The 19,180-nt window shown below is 43.4% G+C and overlaps 1 protein-coding gene across 4 annotated transcripts in view; it reads right to left on the reverse strand.

Moving 5' to 3' along the window:
• Positions 1-2,318: 2,318 nt before the first annotated feature.
• The window catches only part of piezo1 (piezo type mechanosensitive ion channel component 1 (Er blood group)), a 70,778-nt gene continuing 53,916 nt past the window's right edge, over positions 2,319-19,180 (reverse strand). For 3 of the 4 annotated variants that reach the window (XM_028006294.1, XM_028006293.1, XM_028006296.1), the window contains 19 exons: positions 16,969-17,103; positions 15,900-16,158; positions 14,565-14,753; positions 12,882-13,016; positions 12,461-12,764; positions 11,879-12,005; positions 11,582-11,729; positions 10,538-10,690; positions 10,345-10,406; positions 9,895-10,053; positions 9,580-9,727; positions 8,993-9,181; positions 8,571-8,663; positions 8,238-8,410; positions 7,076-7,198; positions 6,914-6,993; positions 6,092-6,278; positions 5,353-5,494; positions 2,319-4,350 (listed from right to left, as the gene is read on the reverse strand). In XM_028006294.1, coding sequence (XP_027862095.1) covers positions 4,228-4,350; positions 5,353-5,494; positions 6,092-6,278; positions 6,914-6,993; positions 7,076-7,198; positions 8,238-8,410; positions 8,571-8,663; positions 8,993-9,181; positions 9,580-9,727; positions 9,895-10,053; positions 10,345-10,406; positions 10,538-10,690; positions 11,582-11,729; positions 11,879-12,005; positions 12,461-12,764; positions 12,882-13,016; positions 14,565-14,753; positions 15,900-16,158; positions 16,969-17,103 — 2,929 coding nt within the window. In that variant the 3' untranslated portion in view covers positions 2,319-4,227. The remainder of the gene's footprint in view (positions 4,351-5,352; positions 5,495-6,091; positions 6,279-6,913; positions 6,994-7,075; positions 7,199-8,237; positions 8,411-8,570; positions 8,664-8,992; positions 9,182-9,579; positions 9,728-9,894; positions 10,054-10,344; positions 10,407-10,537; positions 10,691-11,581; positions 11,730-11,878; positions 12,006-12,460; positions 12,765-12,881; positions 13,017-14,564; positions 14,754-15,899; positions 16,159-16,968; positions 17,104-19,180) is intronic. The other variant, XM_028006295.1, reaches the window with a different exon arrangement.

Here is a 19,180-nt window from a genome sequence, read left to right on the forward strand (position 1 = left end):
TTGGTGTTAAATTTGACATAAAGTGAACTGAATGAAATGCTACTCTGGAAAGAAATTCTCTGTACTGCAAAACACAATCAAAAACAACTATTTTGGTCAAGTTTCTAGTGCAAATATTTTAGAAGAGTTGAAATAAGACAAACCGAGTATATTTTCAGCAAGATATAGAAGTTTGTTTTAAGTCAATATCCATCCATTACACACTTGTCCCTATGGGGTAACCAGGGCTGCTGGTGTCTATCTCCACAAACGTTTCGGGCGAGAGGCGGGGTCACTCTGGACAGGTCACCAGTCTATCGCAAGGCAACACAGACAAACAGGACACACAACCATGCACACACACACACACACACACCTGGACTGTGGGAGGAAGCCGGAGTACCTGGAGTTGTTGTGTTTTGATTGTTGATTTTATTGTGTTCCTGTGTTTGATATGATGTAAAGCACTTTGCAATGCCTTGCTGCTGAAATGTGCTATACAAATAAAATTTGATTGATTGATTGGAGAGAACCCACGCATGCACAGGGAGAACATGCAGAAATACCCTGGGGCTGGGATTTGAACCCAAGGCAACAGCGCTACCAAGTGCGCCACTGTGCAGCCAGTTAAAAATCAATAATCGCTTGATATTGCTAAAAAAAAAAAAAGGATCTGTTTCCATTGGAAAATTATTTCACTTGCAACAAGATATATTTTCCCCATGGTGGTGAAATAATCCACCAAATATTTTTTTCATAATATTAAGGAATTACTGGCTTAAAGCAAGCTCCTCTATCTCACTTAAAAGTTACTTGTAAGTTACTTATTTCAAGATATTTTGCATTATAAACTAAAAAAAATAACTTGGTAGGATTGTGTGTTTTTGCACTGTGCTTTTACGTTGTGTTCAAGTTTAGGACATTAGAAAGAACTCAGACATTTTCCCTGATAACAGAAATCCCACCTGTGGTTTTTTTTCATTTTGTAAAGTTTATAAAAGCGTAATCATTTTAAACAGATCTCACATGATCCAGCAAATATATCCCACTGCTCTTTATTGATTCATCAAATTATGCAACATATCATAACAGAACACTGATACATGAAATCATGTATTATATACAGTCACAATGGATCCTTTTTTCACTGGAAATGAAAGAAAATTCAAAGTGCGACCCGTCATCCAACCCTCCCAACAGCTCAATGAATGTTCACTGCAGTGTTTCAGCTCTACAGTTTATGTGAAGTTTCTCATGTTGCTACATTTCTCATGGAGGGCAGAAATCAGAGGAAGGCAGGAAAACATCATCATCTCTAAACTGTAAAATAAAATAAATAAATGTCTGCTTCCCATTTAAATTTGCAGCTCTGCTCAGTCAGAAGGTTGAAGTGGGAAGTTTACGGTTCACTGCTAAGATGATGTGCTGACGTCTTGGTATATCGTAACCAGGGAAACAGTTGAGCGCTCCCAGTTGGACATTTCCCTAACTAACTTCCCACACAGAAGGCCTGCTGGATCCCCCAGGACTCCTCTGGTTGGCCTGGTGGTGGAGCACCAACCTGCCCAGGAGGTCTCAGCTCATTACTGTAGTGTTAATGTAGTGTTTTATATGCATCATCAGTCACAGACCTGACAGAAAAACCACAGCAGGTCATTCTACGCTCCAGTATCAGCTGGTACTGAGCTCATGTTCTGGGGGAAGCAGGGGAACATTCTGGTGGTCCAGCGGTCTTTGGATTGATTGATTGATTGATTTTAGATGCAACACAAAGATCTGCTGTTTGTATTTGCTAGTGTTTTTTTTTTTCACGGATAGAGAAGTGGGAAAGAGAATCATCCATTTTCAAAATGAGTTTCCAATTAGCTTTGTTTCTAAATCATTCAAAGTTCCAAGACGTTTACCGGAGCGACTTCAACATGGGTCTTTGGACTCTGGCTGCTTGTTCACCGAGGCTTTGAACGAGAGCAGAAACAATGAGGCTGACAAAAGACAAAAGGGTTGAACTGAAAAGTTCCCAGGACTCTGGGGGATCTCAATTAAACCCACTCCCCCAGGGGGTGGGTTTAAACTGCAATCTTTAAACCCACCCCCATTTTGATCATGTTAAATCAAAGTTTGAACAACTTAAGACTCAACAGAAAGAAAAACAAGTCTGACAGAACTTCTGAGAACTTCTGACAGAACCAGAGGCGTGCATCTTCCTTTAGTCAGTCATCCACTGTTCAAATGTTCAGCTTTTTGGGAATCAATTTCCTGGTGTCAATTAGAGAGGCCAATTAGAAACAACGTCCAGCTTTCCACCACCACCGTAATCCAATCCTCCTTCATCTCTATGGCAACAGGACAGTTTGGGATTTTTGATTTGAGGTTCTGTTGAAAGCAGTAGAAAACGTTTTCGTCATCTTCATTTAGTGAAGAACCAGGTCCGTTGGTGCCAGAGGCTGAAGTAGTCCGAGGCGCCAGACCCAAAGCAGACTTCTAACCATTTTCACAAAGCAGCACACCAACGACGTTCCTGTGTTTTACAGAGAATGGAACGACAGGAAGATGATTTAAACGGCAAAACTATTAGCAGGGTTGAAATGAAACCCACTGCTTTAGTTTTGCAGCAGCATCTGTTCTGTTTCCAGGAAGGGGGCGTTGGTGCGCTGCCTCCTACCTCCTGCCTCCATTTCCCATGTCAGTAACCAACAACTGCCGTGTAAATAACTTCTAATGTAAGCATGGCAACAGGTCAAAGGTGAATAAAGCACATAAACTGAGACTGGAGATCTATAAAGTCTGCTTTGGGTCTTCAGTCTCTGAGAGAAACTAATCTGGAGTTATTAATGATTTCTGCATTTCTTTATAAGTTAAAGGAGCAGTCTGGTGTAAAATTGAATTTTTTAGGGTTGCATCATGTTAAAATGTTATTCCCTCATCAAAAACATACACGGAGTGTTGCTATGATTTTTTTCATGCATGTTTGGGGAATCCTTTAATCTACTGTGGTAATCAATAAGCAGGTGCCTACTTGCTCTCACAGATCTCCACCTTTTCTACTCAGCTCCTTCAGACTAGCGGCAGCAGCAATAACCACCTGGTGGAGCTGCGCTTCTGCTTAGTGCAAACACTTCTAAGAAAGATGTTAAAGGCTGAACACAGAAATGTTGCTGTGTCGACTTTCACAGCAGGAGATTCAGAAAGAGCAGGAGCTTCTTAAAGAGACGGGTCCAATTTCAAGTCATTAAATTGCAACGTCAAATTTATCTGAATTTATGTTTGATATATAGATATAAGCTTATCCCAACTGAGGGTAACATTGATTACGCTATAAAATGCATGATACTGCCCCTTTAAAAGACAACAGTAATCTACTTTGGGCCTTCAGCCTCTGAGACAAACTAATCTAGATTTAATAATGATTTATTAACGTTTCCAGGAATAATGACCACTCAAAGCCCTGTGTGAAGCCAGTTGTGTTAGGTAGGATATTGTTTGCTTCTTACCCTTCAACAGAACCTCATTTCAAGTATTCCATACTCCCCCTTTAAAACAGAGAGCTGCTCCAGATCTCCTGTTTAGAGTTTGAGATAAAAAAGAGCAATATGTGTGTGTGAAATGTTAGGTTTGTGTGACAGCACAGAGACCCGGGCAGTCTGAATTAGAAGAAGTTAAAAAGGACCAAGAGTCTTTACATGCATCTGTAACAAACAGACAGGGTGGTTCTGCTGCAGAAACTTTACTGAGACCTCATATTTTCATCTTTTAAAAAACAGAAACATGTCTTCTTTTTTCTTCCAATAAAGTGTGAGCATATTGTCTTTTGTTTGCTGCGACAACCAATCACCGTGACTTTAAAAAACTGTTTTCTAATGACTCTCCAACCCGATCCGGGATGAGGCCTGCAGCTGGTTGGACCAGCAGGTAGTCGTACGCCCGCTGGGTTCCTCTGGCCGCCCAACCCACATAAACCCGGCCTGGGTCAAAGTTCTGGTTGCTCTGCAGAGATGCGACAGGCACCCAGAGGGGCCGCAGCCTGATCTCCCCCAGGTGCCGCGGAGGGGCCGCAGCCCGAGTCCTACAGTGTTGTGCTCAAGTTGATCCGGATGCTCAGGCAGCAGCAGAAACACAAAGAGTCCAGCATGAGGAGGTGGTTCACATTGCACGTTACTCTGCCCACACAGCAGCGTCCCTGAGGCGCCCGCCATCAGCTGTCCGCCGGGCGCCTCCTCACTGTGCCTCGCGTCAGGTTCACAGTCAGCATCAGTCCTGCTCCCTGAGGTGGATGTCCCGAGTCCATTTGATCATCGTCTCTGGAGAGCGGTAGAGGAAGATCAGCTTGGAGTAAAGCTCCTCTTCCAGCTCCAGTTCCCCGGTTTCCCGAACCTTCAAAACACAGAAACGTGATGCAATTTGTTTGTTAAATTGCAAAGCCCTGTCGGTCAACAGTAACCCAGAGGTTTTTCACATTGTCAAACTTTCCAGGCCAGTTGCAGCTTTCTCTCTAAATAGGATTCACTCTGTTTTTTGGTCATAAGAAGCAGAAAGTTTCTGAATTAACTTCTGTTTGACTGCAGAGATGCAGTTAAGGAGAAAAAGCAGTGGCTTACTGCATCCTGGCCTCACCGGTAAGTAAATGTGTTGGTCATCTGTATTGCAATGTGGCGTCTCACAATAGAGCCCGACCCAAAAATATGCAATGAAAGAAGTAGAGGGCCCAACATGGGGCCCTGAGGAGCCCCGGAGAGGATGTAGGCAAAGAAAAGCCGTTAAGCATCAGACTGTTGGGAAGCAAACCATTTCAAAGCTGAACCACGTATGGCAACAAAGTTGTGAAGACGAGATGGAAGGAAAGACTGGTCCACGGGGTCAAAGGTCGCTGTAAGGTCAAGAAGCACTGCAGTGTTATCGGAGTCGACTGACAGATGCTACACCTGTCCTGCTTTAGAATAATGAGGTTAGGTTTGTTTTTTGTTTTTTAGGTCAGAAGTTTACATACAGTGCAGCCTCTGATAGGTTTGCACTGGAACTGATACTTTAGTTTGACCAAAACGCTCCGCAAGACTCAGGACTTGAATCTGGTCGTCTATAGAGAGAGTTAAGGATTAAGGTGATGACCAAGAGGCTTCAGATTATTAAAATAACAAATGAACCATGTGAAGTTATACTGGTTGTTGAGGAGGCTGTGAATCATCTTCTGAATTTGGAAAAAAGAGCGGTAACAAAATTCTCATTATTCTATCATTTAGCAAACGGAGCTATCCCTGGTCATTCCTGACCTAAAGCCGGTCAGGTTTAGTCTGGCTTCAGGCCAGACGGTGAGAAACAAACAGTTGTGGGTCGATTCCGTCTTGCGGCTCGGAGCGTATGCGTTTGGTCTGAACTCACCAGGAAGATGTCGGTGCAGAGCTTCAGGATGCGGTCCACACAGGGCAGCTCCTCAAACATGATGGAGTGGGAGATCTCACTGAAGAAGCCACGCACAAACTTCCCAATGACCAGGACCACTGACACGTACAGACCCATTATCCTGGGAGGACGAGGAGGAGAACGGGTTACGAAAGACCATCCAATCAGAGAGACAGAAACAGATCAGCTTCAATCTGACCAATCACGAAACTAAATCAAATGAAAAAGTTTGTTTTACTCCAGATACAGCTGCTTTTATTTATGCCTTTGCTCAACTGAAGCTTACATAGTAACACATTGGGTCCTGTAGTTTAATGCTGTCAAGTGATTCAAATTTTTAAAAACAAATAATTATTGTTAAAAAAGTTTACCGAGTCAATGAGTTCCAAAAATCTTTTTATTATGGGTATCATTTGATTAAAACAAGATGCAACAAGAAGAACACGTGATCATGTTCTTCTCATGTCTTTGATGCTTTTGTCTTTGTCATTGTTCATATTTTCATTTTTTCACAGCAGCTCAGTGTCACTTCAGATGTGAGGTGGCGCTTTGCTACTTTGCCTTGTCAACAACAGTAAGACAGCTTCAGGGTTCTTTCTGTGCTGCCGCGCTGAGAGTGGAGATGTTTTCAGAGACTACGTTTTAAAGAGGAGCGTGAATACTATATAGTGTTACCATAGCGACCCCGTGTTAGTGTGGTGAGCGACGAGTCTCCTACCCGTATCCAGCCAGGAAGCCCAGGCTCGGTGGGCTGACTTTGTCGTTGAATATGACCATGGGGAGCACGCTGCATGGCGGCCGGCAGGGCACCACGGCGATGTCCCACCACTCCTGCCCCCCCGAGCCGTTCACAGACCTGTCGCTCTTCAGGGACAGGGTGATGTTCTGGTAATCAGCTTCATCGTCTGCAACACCAACACGTCACTTAAACACACACACTCACAAGGAAAATAAAGTATTCGCCCCCACTGGACTTTTTCTTATATCATTATATTTCAGAAACAAACTTCTATGTATTTATTTTAGGATTCCATGTGAAAAACAGAGCAACATTTTATTAGAGCAGGTTCAAATGACACATGGCTTTTAAAAACTTCTACCTGAAAATTTGATGTGTTTTTGTTTTCAGACTCAAAACTGTTTGGAACCAACTCATGCTGCTTCTGTGAACTTCATCTTTCTAGTGCAGCCACGGATTTGCAATGAATCCAGGTCTGGCCTTTGACTGGACCATTCTAACAACAATCTGCTTTGATTGAAACCTTTGGGTTGTGGACTTGCTGGAAGGTGATGCTGTTTATTCTCTACTGTTGGCCTCCGAGGTCAGAAACAGACTTAGAACAAAACTCTCTTAACTGACCGGGGCTTTAATTTAAGTGCCTGCTGCACTTTTCAGATTTCACTTTGTGTATGATTTCCCTTCCATGTCACATTACGTGGAAGGGAAATCAAGCATTTGAGGTTCTAACTTGACACAAAGTGAAAACTTCCAGGTGGTGTTGAGAAGGCTGAACAGGGAAGTAACTGATTGAACTCTGACCTTTGTACAGCTGACTGACTGGTTTGGCCTCAGCTCCATTGGGGGCACGCATGTAGTTAGGGAACATGTGGGGAACGAGCCTGTGGGGGATGGGAGGTCAGTGATTTGTTAGGACTGAATCTTTTATCACAGCTGGAGGGATTCAAACGTTGCTGAACTCACACAGGCTCAGTCCGGTTGCCGATCAGTAGATACGCCAGCTCTTCTCTGACCGGGTTCCCCGGCTCCAGGTCTATCGAATGTTTACCAAACGTGTGTTCAACGGTCCCACCTTTCCCCAGATCCCTGCAGGGAACCCACACATTTACATGCACACACACACACACACACACAAGCGAGATGGTAAATTGTGGCTGCATTTCCATTGCAAATGTGAGCAAATATTTGTCTATATTCTGCTAATGTCCAAAAAAACAAACAAACAAAAAAAAACAATTTCACAACAGATGTAAACAATTACGTGAGATATATTCGTAACTCAGCCATGGCGCTAGCGCTCATCATCTATCAGCCAATCAGAGGAGACGTTGTATAAGCAAGTATAAGCAACTTATACTTGGAAGGGATTATGTATGCGGCGTTTTGGGGAAATTGTAGTTGGTGATTTTTCAGAACAGCTGTGGATTCAAAACTTTGGAATGACACACAACTTTTTCTGAACTGTGTGAAGGTGAGAGAGCTCTGGTGGAGACAGACGCACAACATAATGTCGTGACAGTATGTTACGAGACAAATAATATATGAAGAAAAACATAAATAAATAAATCCAGCTAGATAGAAGCAACCAATCAGAGACAGGGGGGCGGGTCTTAGTGCTGTCAATCACAATCTCTCTGCAGCTCCTTCCTGCTAGCAGATCCTGCTGTGAATGCTAACACGAGTTAGCATGGCCACAGATGACTGCAGATAAACAGTTTTTCTGTAACAGTAAGTTGCTTCTCTGCTATCAGCACATTGAACAGCGACAACATGACACTGATTGACAGCGCTAAGACCCTCCTCCTGACTCTGATTGGCTGTTTGGGGTCGAGAGCGGTGCATTTCTTTGGATAGCAGTTGCAGGAGGGTGCAGGAATATGATCTTTTCACAGATTATCTGTCTCACAGCAAACTGTCAAGTCATATTTGTGACAATTTTAACAAATATGTAAAAAACATGTTCTCTTTAGAAGCCACATGCTGCATCTCTAAATTTTTTTCGTAGTTTCAATTTGTGCGATCCTATGGATAGTGGAAACGCCGCTCATAAGAACATCCTTCTCAATAAGAGCTAGAAATGTGCAGAAGGCAGCAACATGCGCCGCACAGCTGGAATGGGTCTGACCTCTGGAAGGTCCAGGCCAGGCGGAGGGTCAGGTCTACAGGGCTGTTCAGGAGCTCCTTGATGACCTCCTGCCTGCTGGGGGGGCTGATCCTCCACACGGACCCTGAACTGCCCTCGATCACGGCCGTCACGATGTCCTCATAGCTGTACAGAGTGATGAACTGCATGGCCACCTAAACGCAGGGACACACAGAGCTCAGAGACCTGGGAGCGTCTTCAGTTCTCACCGAGTCTACGGAGCAGCGACAACAAAACTGGATTTTATATAATATGTGGATTTTTCTGCAAACACACACACACTGAACATGGCGGCTGGCAGAAGTCGGTACGTACGGCATTGTCTCCAAACGTCTTGGTGAGTTGGTCGTACTCAGCAGCAGTGAAGGGATGGATGGACTGCTGCTGCACGCTCATGGTGAACAGGGGCTGGAGCACAGGACACAACATGCTGCAATTTATGGTTCTTTAAAAAATTTATTTATGCCCATTACAAATCTAGCTAAACTTCTCAACAGAACTGTACATTTACGGTATGATTACTATGACAACCAACAGCATCCTGTTTATACATAAACCTTTTTATGTCATTTCATTTTCTATAGTTTTGTAAATTATTTTTTGAGATGAACCTGAACTAAGGCTGTATTTACTTTCAACCTGCCAAATGTTTCCTGTCTGTTCTTTTAACATAACACAGGACTTGTGCTACAGAACATAGTGACTTTGTTTCAGTTTGTATGAAAGTGCATGATTACCTCGTAACCACCTAGTTTGAAAGTGACAGTCACGTCGATTGGGTGGTTAACCACGCCCACCACCGATCTGACCAATGAGATGAAGAGAAGAGGAAACCAGATGATGCAGATTAAGAAGAAAATAATAAGTCCGCCCATGCCGTATTTCACAATCTTCTTCTTCTTCTGGCCCTTAGGTTGAGGGTATTTCTGAAAAAATAAGACAGAGATGATAGAAATATCTTTATGACCACACAGAACAGAACATATGGAGTTGGTTTGAGTATTTTCTGTGAAAATATAAAAATAATCAATTAAAGTGACTTCCCACAGGATTAAAGACGGTGAAACAATTAATGACAAACAGCTTCAGCAGGTCTGATTCTATCCAGCTTTAAATCTGTTGAGACTGCTTTCATTTGCCTCTCAGAATATGAAACACTGTAAAACATAAAATATTACCAGTTTAGGGCTCTAACAATGAGTTTGAGTTTTCTTTTCTTTGTCTTTGTATAATTGGGCATGGTTTTGTGAAAGACTTCCTTGAAAAATCCCAACCCTCTGACATATCTGACGAGTCCTAGACATCAAACTCTTCTGGTTCGAACCTTTTCTGTTTCCCGGCTGCATTTTATGATGAAGATGTTGGCATAAATGTCCTCGACACACATCCAGTCTGAGAGGGACAGGGTGGTGTCGGTCCAAACCCAGTCCATCACCGCACGCAGCTCCACCAAGAATGGAACGAGGCGAAACCTAGACACACACACACACATTTAAACCAACCCAGACTCATTATTCATCACCTTGTCCTGCAAAATTCAAGCACTGGATTCAGTGATATGAATCCAAGAATATGAACCTATAAAGTCACATGTACAGTAGAGACGATTACGGTTGCTATGGTTGCGATGTTTCCATACCCTTGGAAGAGAAACAGGTTGAGGTGGTTGTATTTCTTGGTGAGGAAGTTGCCAAGGATACGGGTGGGGTAACCGCAGCGGATCTGATAGGCCGACAGGCCGAAGTAGATACACTTGACAAAGTACCAGAGCTGGGCCACAAAGTTCTGATTGAACATCCTACAGAAAGACGGACAAACAGAACATATGTTCAGCTATTTTATTTAGAAGGCCAGGTGATGTGTTCAGGGGGCGTGGGACTTCACGGTTTCTGGTCAAAGTTCTAGTAGTTTAGCAGTTTTTGTGATGACAGCTGATGCGGACGCTGACAGCAGACCCGGATCCTGGACACCAGTCATGTGATCCAGTCAGGACTCACTGAGGTTTGTTGGTTCAAGTTCTACTTTCATGTCTGCACAGATCATTTTGTATGAAGCAGGTTGTGAATGGCATAAAGTGATCGGACGTCACCTTTCCGTGACAGCAGGCAGGATGAAGAACATCCACAGATGAATTCCCAGAACCAGGATCACCTGGAGGAAAACAACGGCACCAGGTGAGCAGGGCGGACAGGAAGTGACGGGTTGAGCTCTCAGAGCAGTCAGCTGGCGGCTCAACAAGCAGCTTTCTGAAGCCAGCCGTGCTTAGAATGCATGACATGAACCTGAAAGATGAGTTTCCCCAGAACGGCCTTGCGCAGGTACAGAGCTCTGTCGATGATCATGGTGCTGAACTGGATGAGCAGCATCACCAGGAAGGCCTCGGGAACCTGGTCCTCCGACAGGGTGGATGCTATGTCTGCTGCAGCACTGTGCTTCTGAACAGGACACAGGGTGAACTCAGGTTACTATCACAACATTTAACTTTCACTTGAAACGATTCAGATGGCAGCAGGATTGAATTTGTGCGAATCAAGTTTGGTTGCATTTAAGTTCCTGTCTGGTGCTGTTCCTTTGATACAAAAACAAACTAATGGACAGATTGAGACTCCACTGACATTTAGAAAACCCAAATGACATTTAGCAACCCATGGCTGCTGGAAAAGACAACCGTTTTGTTAACTTACCATCCAGAAACCACTTACTGCATTCTTGTTGATTGTGCAGGAGGCTCTACTTCTGCTTTTCAAAGATGTAGGGTAGTGTAATTGTGCATGTTTGCAGCCATTTTCACATTTGGGTGCAAACATTGCGTAAGAGGGCATGGCCAGCAGCAGCTCATTTAGATTTAAACAGCTAAAACAACTTATTTTTGTTGATACATTTTCTTATAGGACATGTAAAAAAAACAAAACAAAAAAAAAAACTTCCTCATGTTTCCAGTATAATGGCAAGAGCAACAGCTATAAATAAATGCTATTTGTACTTTTAATGCCATTCCGTTGTGGAACTTCAATGCAATTATTCCATGAAGAAACTGAAAAACGGCTAAAGCCAGCATTTGTTGTTACATGTTTATTTAAATACATTAGTTGGTTCTTCATCATCTTTAGCCAGTTATTAAAAGCCACTGTGGCAGACCTCTGCTCTAGAACCTCAGATTACTAAAATGATGGTGTGAAAAGAGGCAGCCTGGTTTCAGTGTATAGTGAGTACGTCTCAGTCTCAGCGTTGCTCTGTGTGTTGATGCTAACACTGAGTGCTGCAGCAGTTGAGGTAAGCGTCCTGGATGACTGTGTGTGTGGTTAGGTGAGGCAGTCGTCTCTTACCCCAAAGGCCCAGAAGCCAAAGATGATGATGACAAAGTCAACGACATCAGTGAGGAACATCAGGGCGTAGACATCTGTGGAAGCTCGGTATTTATCCTTGGTTATACTCCTAAAGAAACTCTGAGCCGGCTGCTTCACATTCTGGAACCTGCAGAGAAAAACACAACACATTTGATGTTCACTGTCAGTTAAAATGGATTCGACCGAGCTAAACATGAAGTTACTGAATCGGTTTTAAATAACTGATGGCCACTACAGTAAAACTTTCTCACAGTGATTTTATATTGCATGTCTTACCCTGTTATGAAGACTTGCTGTATCTTGTATCCCACAGCCATTAATCTGAGCATGGCCTCACTCTTCTTGTCTTTGGTTTTTTTCTTCCCTGGTTCCTTCACAGACTCTGCAGTCTCTGACAGAGACTCTGTTATAAAGGAGAACAGAAAAAGCGCAATAATCTTGGTAAGTCATACAAGCACACACCACCTGTTAGGTGATCTAAGCTCACAGAGGGTTATGTAGAACTCTCAATGTCTTCTCTGCTGTCATACGTCTCTATAACGGTATTTTCAGTTAACTTTCTGAACTATTTCTACCTTTAAACTTACAAACAGCTTAAATGCTGATTAGAAGGTTGATAACCCACAATCTGCTACAGGACGTCCAAGGTGATATATATATTAACTTTATGACATATTCTGATAAAAAACTAGAACAAACCTTTAGGGTGAGAGGTAAATCATTCTGAACAGAAGACAGTTCTTCTGGCATTCTGTTCAAGCAGCTTGGACCATAAAATGGTCTTGATGAACCAGGCCCACCAGTGTGGTAATGGTGTAGTTAATGTTAACACTGCAGCTGACTCAGGTTGATACAAACCTTTGCTGTCCTGTTTTTTGGCTTTCTTGTTTTTTCTGCGGAACCGGATGCTGCTGTCTCTCTTTGGGACGTCCCCCGTCAACCGTTTGCTGTCCCTTTTCAGGATGTCCCCCATCAGCCGTTTGGTGTCCTTCTTCGGGACGTCCCCTGTCAGTCGTTGACTATCTCTCTCCCTCCCGTCCAGAACATCCACGTTGTTGTTCCTGGTTTCATGCTCACCCCCTGGCCCATCAGGCAGTGCCTCAGCCGCATCAGGCGGTTGAATGGTGGCGGCGTCTGAGCTGGGACCAGCTTCTTCAATGTCCTGTGTCATCAAAAAATTTGTTTTTATTCAATGAAGCTCTTATCTCATGTTGGTTGATGTCTTCATAAGACGTAAAGTGAGCAGTGGTCAGGTTCTTCAGGGCTGACGTTGCATTACCTGATCTTTTCTTTTAGCGTCTTGAGCTTCCTCCTTCCTGCTCCCATTTTCCTCTCCTGCTGTGACGTTATGTCCATCTTCTGATGACACACACTGCTCCTCCAGTGGGCCCTCGTGATCCCACAGACCGTATTGCTGTGCACACACACACAAAAACACTGCCTTATGTAACAGAAGAGTCATATTTATAGGGCTTATGGTCAGGGTTTGGTCTTGACTCTTCATCAGGTCCACCTCAGCAGACCACTCAGTATCCTGCTGAGCCCACACTACGTCTCCTCAGGTAGGAACTTTATTAACACATTAATTCATCTGGATAGCTTTATAGAGCTAACTCAGTAAAACATTCCCATGGCAACACCTGAAGCTCTCAGCTGTCTAGCATCTGCTCTGGCTGATGGGTTCCTCTATGGTCTGACTGATCCACCGTCCCACCCTGACGGTCACCGTCTCAGTGCTCACATGACCTCTGGCACCTCTACAACCTCTCCACTTTCATCCTTCAGCCATTTTTACTTCTGGAGCTTCTCTTGTTCACTCATCTATCACCACTGCCTTCGTCAGTCACCGTTATGTCTGATTGGTCTGGCTCTAGAGGTCCAACCCGACCCTGGTCCTGTCACTGTAGCAGTCTACCCATGTGACTCTGGGACTTCCTGCCCACGCCGGGTCCAGATGGTTCTGGGCGCCAGTCCAGCCACTTGGTTCTGTCTTTTCCTGCTTCCATCTTTCGTCCTGCATGTGTATCTTTGCTGGCCCTGGATCAGCTCCTGGTGTGAACGACCCCAGCCTCCACTGCTCTTAGCATGTAGCACCTGTTCCTGTGGCTCTGTTGGGTCTCTGCTCATCCGTCTACATCAGCACCCTGTCTTGTTCAGCGTCAGGGAAGGGTTGCAGTCACCAGGCAGGAAGCATATTACACACTAGACATGTTTTACACACACACTCCTATGGTCAAATTATAATATTCTAACCTGCATGTTTTTGGACTGCAAGAACCCAGGAGAACATGGAACATTTCAGTTTATATAGGAAGACCCTAAATCTGGGTCAGATTACGGCTGGGCATTTATTGTGTCATCCATCATTTACTGAGATACATTTCTTATCATGTAAATGATTTTTGATTTATTGATGTCACAATAAATTCCCATTAATGATATTTGAAATCCTCCAAAACTGTTGGGATTGTTAGTTTTACTATTTTCTCCACTGCTCGCTCAACAACGGTGTCAATAAATATCAATACATTTGAAAACAGAATTAAATGGCGTTTCTCTGGGCGGTTTAACGTAACCGGTGTCCCAAAGAAACACATTACAAACGGGAAAGTTTTTCAAGAGCAGTGTGTGAGGGGCTGTTATTGCTCTGCCATAAAGTCATAGCCATACAGTTACCTGAAAGAAAATATGCAATAAATAGTTTTATTGTCACTTTATCATTTTTTTAGTATCATTTCTTTTAACCTTTATTTAACCTAGTGAGTAATTAAGAAGAAATTATTATTTACAATTTACAATAACAACCTGGCAGGGAGGGAAGAACACACAGGAAGATCAAGCAGCACCCTTTTGCAGGAAGCAAATCTGCTTTTAAAAAAACATAAATCACAGCTTGACCAGTAAAATGAAGGGACAGCTGTTCAGAGCGTGTGCGGTGCGATTAACGTCAGCATTTACTGACCATGAGGAGCGATCTGTGGAAGAAGAGAGCCAGCAGCTGCAGGAGATCGTATTTGATGTAGCTGTCGGTTTTCTCCAGGCCAAAGATGCGCGGTGGGAAGAAGGGCTTGTCTTCGTTCAGAGTCATCTCATAAACACTGTTCCACGGAAAGAACCCGAACTGGAAGATGTACTTCAGCACCACCATGGCCTGGGAAGAGGCGGAGCAGCACAACGGTCCCGTTAGTGTGGTGGAAGCTCAGCGGTACATGTGAGCTGTGCATCATAGACACTGATTCTCATCAAACAATGGAGAAAATGTCAGTGATTGGTGAAAGGAAACGATAAACTGATGTCAAAACTGTTACAATCACAGATCTGGTCCATTTCTATAAGTAAGTTATGAATGGCGTAAATGACATTCCAGCAAATGGAGCTGAAGGAGACTTTTTGTGTTGTTCTCTGTACGAGATTTTCAATAAGAAATTTATATCTTAAGTAATATAGCCAGCTCACCCTCCTTTAAGTAACAGTTCAGATCGTCTCCCAGTTTGGACTGTAACATGGTCAGCAGGAAGTTTACCAGAGCGCTTGTTGAGCACCTGATGGTGTTTGTCTCTAATGGTGCTTAAAATAAAACTTGCTAAACACTTGGAGGCATGTTTCACTTCATCCACCAGAAAGGCCAGGAAGTTTGGCTTTGCACACAGTAAAGCGCAGAATTAAAACACCAAACCAGCAAAAAGCTGCTTAGCAGTTAGAAGGTTTTCATTAGACTTTTACTGAACAGGGTCTAAATAAGTCTCGACGCGTTTCTTGTTAAAATGTAAATTAAAATAGAAAATTTCAAAATGTACATTTAGCAGATGAATGACTCATATTGTATCAGACATAAACTTCTTTGTTGGATAAAGATCATTTAGAATTTTCTCAGGCGTGTGAATTATTATGGACCTAACTGTTTATTAGCCTCTCATTCTCCAGTGTAGTGATGGATCACTGTCAGCTTAACAATTTTCCATTCTGCTGTTTAGACGTGAGCATGCGGGTCTTCGAGTTTCAACATTTCATCATTACCTCCTTGTATAGAGAAAATCGTTTACTGCTCCACCTCACCGATCTGAGATGAAAGTAGATAGTTCTACTAACGGGTTGGCTCTGGCTCATTGGGTAGAGTCCTCCTGTGCTTTATTGATGTGCCCCTGGGCAAGGCACTTAACCCCAGGTTGCCTACTGATCTGTGTATCTGTGTGTAAATGTGTGTGGTTGTGAGTGGGAAGGCGTGAATGTGACTGAGCTCAGTCCATCCACCATCTGACGGTGAACTGGCATTTTCCCAGTTCCGATGTCAGCGTACCTCTGTGTAGACTATCGCTGTCATCCAGAAACTCTTGGTTGGTCTGGGAGCAGACAGCATGGCCCACAGGAAGACCAGCATGGGCAGGACCAGGGATATGACCGAGGCACTGACCACGTTGTTCAGGACCATGATGAAATAGCAGAGCAGCTCGGAGTTGGCCGACAGCAGGTTGAACACGGCCACCAGCAGCCTCAGCAGGCGGTTCTGGTTGTTGAAGAACTCTCTACTCTGCTCCAGCTCCTCGATGAAAAAAGCCCTGAGGAGGCAAACGGCAGAACACCATGACCACACGTCACAACATCTCATCGTCTTCATCAGAGATCCCTCATAAACTCACAACATCAAAGATCAGAGCTAAAATACGCCTTATGTGTTGTTAAAGGGATAATATGTATTTTCCAGGCACATAGTGCCATTTTATAGCATAATCAAGTAACTATGTTACCTTCAGTTGTTATAAAACTCCTGTATATATCAGATATGACTGAAAAGAAAATTGCCTTTTTAACTTAAGGCCTTAAAATTGGGCCTCTGTCTTTTTAAAAACTCCTGCTCTTCCTTCAGGAAGTCATCACAGCTCTCCTCCATTTACCTTTTAACAACATTTTTGTCAGCGTTTCACTGAGACACAGCTCTCATGATGAGCTCAGCAGATGTGCAGTTCCACCAGGTGTTTGCTAATTGCTGCTGGCTAGTCTGAAGGAGCTGAGTGTGGGAGTGGGGAGAGAGGTGCTCTGTGAGGCAGAAGCTGGGAAACTACGGTGGTGCTAGGTCCAACCAGGCGTTTTGCACTGCTGAATGGTTGCCATGGAGATTAGAGGATCTCTCAAACTTGCACGAAAGAATCAAGGCAACACTCCACGTATGTTTTTGATGAGGAAATAACATCATAACATGACGCAAAGCTCAAAAGAGTTGATTTCACTTAATACTGCGTATTTACCAATCAGCATTCTCCCCCTGCACATCACCCTTCACCTCTTGCATCGAGTCTGGTGTTGCTACTGCAGAGTCACTGCCGTCTGCTTTACAGAGAGTAAACATTCTCCATGGTCAGATGACTCACCTGTTGGACAGGATCTCACTGGCCGTTCTGGAGTGTCTGGTTTGTCTCAGCGGTTCTGGTTGTAGTCCCACGCTGCTGCTCAGGACGTTTTCAGTGAGGAGATTCCCGTTGCTGCTGCGCCTCGGGGTTTCCAATCTGTCACGTAGAGACACACACGTACATGTGAACACAAAGAACCAGAAAACATTTCAGAACAAACCTTTAAAGATTGACTTTCTTTCTATCCGTTAGTTTCTTTTTAGCTGCAGCATCTCAAGCAGACCCTCCTTCTGTACCAACATGTCGTTAGTCATGTCATAAGAGCTACATGAAGCTACACGACTAAAGCAAAGCACTTACTGACTGGGGTCTATGTGATGTTTTCTGAAAAACTAAGTTATTATTATGGAACTTGGATGTAAAGGTGAAAGCTTTAAGAATCTGGGCTCTTATTTTGAAATAAGATAGGAAGTAGTTCTTGAGTTGCCCTGCTGAGTTGACCAATAATGACGACCTGTTGAACTGGCTCATGAACTCACACATAAACATTAAAGAAGCCTTCAACTGTATCAAATAAACCACACGTCCCTGTTAACCCAGTACCCGCCTGTTCAAGGTCCAGAATCCACAGATTCATCTGTTCGCTGATTTTTTTTTTGGCGGATTGTAACTCCAAATTATTTGTGATTTATAATTCACAAAGTCTTAGATTTTCTTAGAGAAAACTTAAAATACTCGAGAGGAAAAAAAAAAAACGCAGTTTAAGAATCTGAAAAATGAAGACATAATGCTACTGAATAATCTGATTGCAACACAACCAATCATGAAGTGCTATTGACCTTCCTTGGCACTGATTGGTTGAACCCCCAAGAAGGTTCCACTGTGTGTATTAATGCAAATTAAGATGCATTTGGTGTTTGAACTATTAAAATGGGCAGTTGCAAGTGCTTCAGACGATTCTGCTATTAGCAGGCGGCTGCGTTCGCTAACGCCAGTATATACAACGGTCCACTGTAGTGTATTACTACACTACAGTGTAATAGTAGTGCAATGGTCCATTACAGTGTAATGGTCCAGTATAGTACTGGACCATTACTAAAAGGCCAATATGTATCCTGGTTTGAAGGATCATACTGTTGTTGTTAATGATCAAACATTCTGTCTTTTCAGAACTATATCAAAGATTATTATTTTTAACTTCTGTTTCCTTTCTGACAAGTAGTTAGATAAATTAGTTTAATAATCTTAACCTGAGGAACTCCAGGGAAGACAAATATAACACATTTCTAGAACAGAACCTGAAATCCCCAGCGGATCGTGGATGTTTTTATTAAAGAGCTGGGGTCAACGGTTTCAAAGTGGAGACGTTTTAGTGGAGTGTATTTTACAGAAACTGGATCAAAAACAAAACAAATAAAAAGGAAAGGCGCCGTTACTCTTGAGAATTAAAAGGAATAAGGTTGAATAGCAGCGAGGCTGTAAAAGCTGGTGTCATCTGCATTAGGTAGCATGGAGCATGTCATCACCTTGGTGACGACCCCGTGCCCTTCAGCCTCAGCTTCTGCCCCGAGTGCAGAGAAACCAACCATCTGTCCTCCTGAAACGGGATCAGTCCACCAGGTCAGTAGAAACACCTCTACTCTACCAGGGAAGACCTCAGGTCCAAAAATAAGAATGCAAAGGCCAACTTTAGTCTGAAGTCATTTCTCCATTGGTGACACAGAAAAGTTGAAAGGGCATCAAAAGCAGCAGAGATGATCAATGACCCAGGAGCATGTTTCTGCCTGAGGCAACAAACACCTTCCAGGTTTCAACACGTCCCACAGATTCAGGCTCACTTTCCTCAAACAACATTCCTCCAAGACCTTCCTTCCAGACCGAGTCCTGGAATGCTTTGGTCATGATCTACTGAATGTACCCTATGACATCTTCACCATCTCCCTCTGAGTCCTAAAGACTCGCTGGAGCATGAAGGACTTTAGTCTGGTGGCAGAATGAAGATGTTCAACCCAAAGACTCCTTTAGCATCAGACTGATGTTGGTGCTCCTAGAATAAGAACTAGTTTACATCAGACACAGTTGGGTCACCAGTTGAAGTCCAGTGAAACAGGTCCAGGACTCGCTAACATTAGCCTAAACGTACGACCTTTTCCTACTTTATGGGGCTGCGTTGATCAATTTTTACCACAGTTACGGTTTGTGGCATGTTGAAACACGTTGACAATATAAATAA

This window comes from Xiphophorus couchianus, chromosome 22 (assembly GCF_001444195.1).
Source record: "Xiphophorus couchianus chromosome 22, X_couchianus-1.0, whole genome shotgun sequence".
In the NCBI taxonomy this organism is placed as follows: Eukaryota; Metazoa; Chordata; class Actinopteri; order Cyprinodontiformes; family Poeciliidae; genus Xiphophorus; species Xiphophorus couchianus.